Source organism: Nothobranchius furzeri, chromosome 4 (assembly GCF_043380555.1).
Source record: "Nothobranchius furzeri strain GRZ-AD chromosome 4, NfurGRZ-RIMD1, whole genome shotgun sequence".
Taxonomy (NCBI): domain Eukaryota; kingdom Metazoa; phylum Chordata; class Actinopteri; order Cyprinodontiformes; family Nothobranchiidae; genus Nothobranchius; species Nothobranchius furzeri.
This window is the reverse complement of record NC_091744.1, coordinates 67,637,625-67,641,848: the sequence shown is the minus strand read 5'-3', so window position 1 is coordinate 67,641,848 and position 4,224 is coordinate 67,637,625. Positions and strand designations below refer to the sequence as shown.

The 4,224-nt window shown below is 41.7% G+C and overlaps 1 protein-coding gene across 1 annotated transcript; it reads right to left on the bottom strand.

The window, feature by feature from the left end:
• Positions 1–1,673: 1,673 nt before the first annotated feature.
• Positions 1,674–3,838, bottom strand: foxb1a (forkhead box B1a). Its single transcript, XM_015964452.3, has one exon. The coding sequence runs from the start codon at positions 3,491–3,493 to the stop codon at positions 2,552–2,554; it is 942 nt and encodes a 313-aa protein (XP_015819938.1). The 5' UTR covers positions 3,494–3,838; the 3' UTR covers positions 1,674–2,551.
• Positions 3,839–4,224: the final 386 nt, after the last annotated feature.

Genomic DNA, 4,224 nt, shown 5'->3' with positions numbered 1-4,224 from the left:
TATTTCATCCCCCCTCCTGCCTGAGATGACCTTCTTCTTTGTCTAAGTGGATCATAGTTACCAGAACAAGGACGGTGCAGGTTGACGGTGTACACAACTGGAAGTGCATGACTGAGATCACGGTGGAAAAAGTGGTTAAAAATCAAAGGGAACTAAATTTTATTAAGAAGGAATATTTAAATCTTGTTTTTACATCTGAAATATCAGGAAATTTATGATTTATTTCTTTTGTAAATGTATTTTTATTTTTTTTCTATAATTAAAGTTATGTTTTTGTTTTTTTAACTGTATCCAAAATAAGGGCTTAATCCACTTATTCAAGAAATTATTATATGAAAACAAACATGAATAAAAAACAAGAACATTATTATTTTAACAAATTTAAACATAAATGAAAAGCTGAAATCAAAGGTTGCTTTTTAAAAATGCAACATCTGATTTTGAATATTTGATTTTTGTTAACCATATGAAATGTTTTGGTAAACTTTATTTCATTTCTTATTTGCATAAACTATTTTAGACATTTGCATGTTGTATTTACATTTACTTTTATTTTAACAATATATCAATTATTTCAAATTCAATAATCCTGGAAAAAAATAAAAATAAAAAGGTGTTTTAAAATAGCTTTGACAAGAAAAACAATTTTATTACTTCATTTGGTATTATTGTAACAATCTAACCTTTTCTCTGGTTTAATATTTTAAGTGTGTGGTTTAAGATCTCATCCGGAGCCAGAGTTGATGTTGCAAACACAAGTGCAGAAAAACGAGAGGTTGTAAAAAGAAAAGGAGAAAAGAAAATAAACTAACAGTGTTGTACAAACAGTCCAGGGGGGAGGGGTGGATTTAAATTCCAAAAGGGGCTCGCAGCTCGTTTCCTAGTTCCCCAGTCAGCAATGTGTTTGTGAAAAAAATCTGGTTTTGTCTCGCTGAAAAAAGGCCTAAATCTACATTGGTGGCCCAGTCGAAGTTTACCATTCTTTGCTCTTTCAATCCAAGAGAATGAGGGAGAATGAAGTGGCCCGAGACCCCTTTATTTGATCTGGATTGCATAAAGTGACGGAATTCTAATGTATTTGTTTAATGCTCCGAAAAGAGGCTGATGCTTTGTTTTCTCCCTTTCTCTTTAGAGAGGATGCATAAATAAACAGATCATTCTAAACGCAGTTCCTGCAGATGTGGTGTGTTCTATTTTTAAACCTGTTGAATAAAAAGCTGAAACGCGCAGGTGCAGCTGCTGCACCCACAGGTTGCAAGGAAACCAACGTGGATTTGATTGGGACATTTTTTCTGGAATAAATGGGTAAAAATAATCACAATAATGATTTGTAAACCATGTGTATTTAGATGTTTATTCTGTGGCCTAATTCAGCTCAGCTTGATGAATGAGACTTGTTGTCTGCGCTGTAAGCGGAGCATCACAGCTTCCTGCATCCTAATGGAGAAGCCAACGATTCAGTTCTGCTCACATGAAGCTCGTGGCTCTCCCACACTCAGAAATAACACATTATTATTATTATTATTATTATTATTATTATTATTATTATTGTTATTATTATTATTATTGTTGTTATAATTATTATTGCTATTATTATTATCAAATGTTAATTTTTGTTTCTGATAGAATGTATAACAACAATAATAATTTCTTGGATTAAACTTTTAGAAACATTTTGATTGTTTACTTCACTTTTAATGAGAAAATATTTCGATGACCATTTTTCTTCCCAAATGTTTTGCACACACTTTTCAAAAGCATGCATGCTTGCAAAATAAAATAAAAAATAAAACGACACCAACAGCAACAACAAGAACAACACAATTTTAGAACGCATGCTGTACCTAAATAAAAACATAATAATAATAATAATAATGAAATTACAAATTTACAGCGTCTGATACACATGGTCACCACAGCTTTAAATTAAATGCTTCACAGAACATTTTTTACTCTCCTCTTCTGTAAAATAGATATCTAAAACTAAAAAGTGCATTTTACAACATTTCAGTACCAGTTTGCAAATATTCACATCTTGCATTTTGAGCACGTCTCACAATATCCAGTTTGAAAGAGATTTTTTACCAGTTTGCTTTTTTCCCTTTACAGTGAACAAATCTAAATACTAAACTCCTATTTGGTATATCCAACCATCGTTCCAGTGTTAAAAGCGAACCTAAAACGGAGCCAGTGTCTCGCAATTTTATTGACAGATACAGTGGTCCCACAGAAGCGGTGCAAACGTTTTCATAAAAATGAAAAAGGGAAAACTGCTTCTCCAGATCTTATCCCAGTTCAGTGGTTCCACGTCAATCACAATAATAAAAGTCAAAATAAAAATAATTTATCTGTTCAAGAGCAATAACGTGTGTGTCTCTGTGCTGGACTGGGACTTTTGACACCATTTAAAGCGACACATTCAACACACAAACACAAATAAATCGATATGCATCTGCCACTCGCCTTATGGTTCCCGTCGGGTGAAAATATAAACTTTGGGTTTTGGTGAAAGGAGTTGGTGTTGGGGGTGCGGGTGGCCCGGTTCGGGTGGTCAGTGCACAGCCACGGACTGCAGCGTGGTGGGGCTCGTCAGAGTCTCGCTCGGGGTCGCGGGGCTGCTTTGGCTCGTGGCTGTCTGTGGGGAGGTCGGGCTCAGGGACTGGGGAGAGTTTGAGAGGAACGCGGGGATGTGCGGTGGTAGCGCCGAAAAGCCCGTCATGGAGGTTGGGGTGGGCTTGATGGGCACCGGGATGGCCGGTAACGACTGCCCCCCGTGGCACAGGGACTTGATGGGCACGCCGTAGGCACTGTAGTCGCTGCTGGCCATGGAGATCGGGGTCGCCGTGTCGATGACGCTGCTGTTGTACATGTGGGGCCAGGCCGTGGTGAGCTGGTTGTGGAGAGGGTACCCGGCCGACATGGACTGCATTGTGGAGAACGCCAGACTTCCAGGGACTTTGTATTCGCGCGCGATGATGTTCTCAATGGCGAACGGATGCTTGAAGGTGGATGACTGGGTTACTCCGAGGTTGTACGTGGACATCTGGGGCAGGTGCGTGCCGGTGGCCGCCAGTGCGCTCAGCCTCAGCTTGGCTTGCTGCTGGAGGTAGTGCGCAGCGTCCGACTGCTTGCTAGGGCCCAGGTGATCGGAGGCACCAAGCACCTTAAACCTTTTGCGGCGCCTCAAGAAACTCCCGTTCTCGAACATGTCCCCGCAGTTGGGGTGCAGTGCCCAGAAGCTGCCCTTACCCGGCTGGTCCGGGCGCCGCGGGATCTTGATGAAGCAGTCGTTGAAGGAGAGGTTGTGGCGCAGAGAGTTCTGCCACCGCTGCGTGTTTTCCCTGTAATACGGGAACCTGTCCATGATGAACTTGTAGATTTCACTGAGGGGCAGCATCTTCTCCGGACAGCTCTGGATCGCCATGGCAGTGAGGGAGATGTATGAGTATGGTGGCTTCTGGTCGCTGTACGTGTTTCTCCCGGGGCGAGGCATCCTCGATTCAAAGTTTTTAAAATATTATTCAAAGAACAGTTTTAATTTCCTCTAATTCCTCGCAAAGCGTTACGCAGAAGGAGCGTTGTTTAGCAGCGCTGGAGTCGCGCCGTGAGTGCAGCAGCCGGTCTGTGCGCCGCCTCGGACGGTGCGCATTTATGGAGTCTTCGCGCAAAGTAAGTCAGCTCGTCCCGCTACTGCTGAACGGACTTCACTCGGCGTCCTCGGTGAGACTCGCTAAAGCGTACGCCTCCATGGCCTTCCTCTAACCATCTGATAGTTTTATGTAGTGACATGAGCAGAAAAGACCCCTGTAGAGGCGCTCCATTAATGTGCCACCTCTCTGCTATCACATGACAATTGCCATGGGAGGAGGAGGGGGCTGGGAGGAAGGCATAATCTAGTTTCATTTACACCTATTTACATGGACACCCTGGGCCAATGGAAATCATTTCCATTTAAAGACAGAAAAAGGGAGCGAGAAGGCTCGGTAACCGGAACTGAACCGCGATGGCACTCAGTGTGTGAAGGTATGCGCTCTTGTGCGGACTTAACACCCAGGCTTTAAAACGGATAAATTATTCCTAAAATTACTATGAACATGTAAAACAATTTCAGTCGTGTTAAATATTTTAAATTAATTCAGGAATTGTTTCCGTTTGCGCGTAATTACCCCCAAAATGATGTTTGAGGATAGCTCCGTGCGTAAAAGCTGATTTTACAGATTAAAT

Bases quoted from the DNA above. Each gene is read 5' to 3' on its own strand.
- foxb1a (XM_015964452.3), bottom strand. From the start codon at position 3,493: ATGCCTCGCCCCGGGAGAAACACGTACAGCGACCAGAAGCCACCATAC.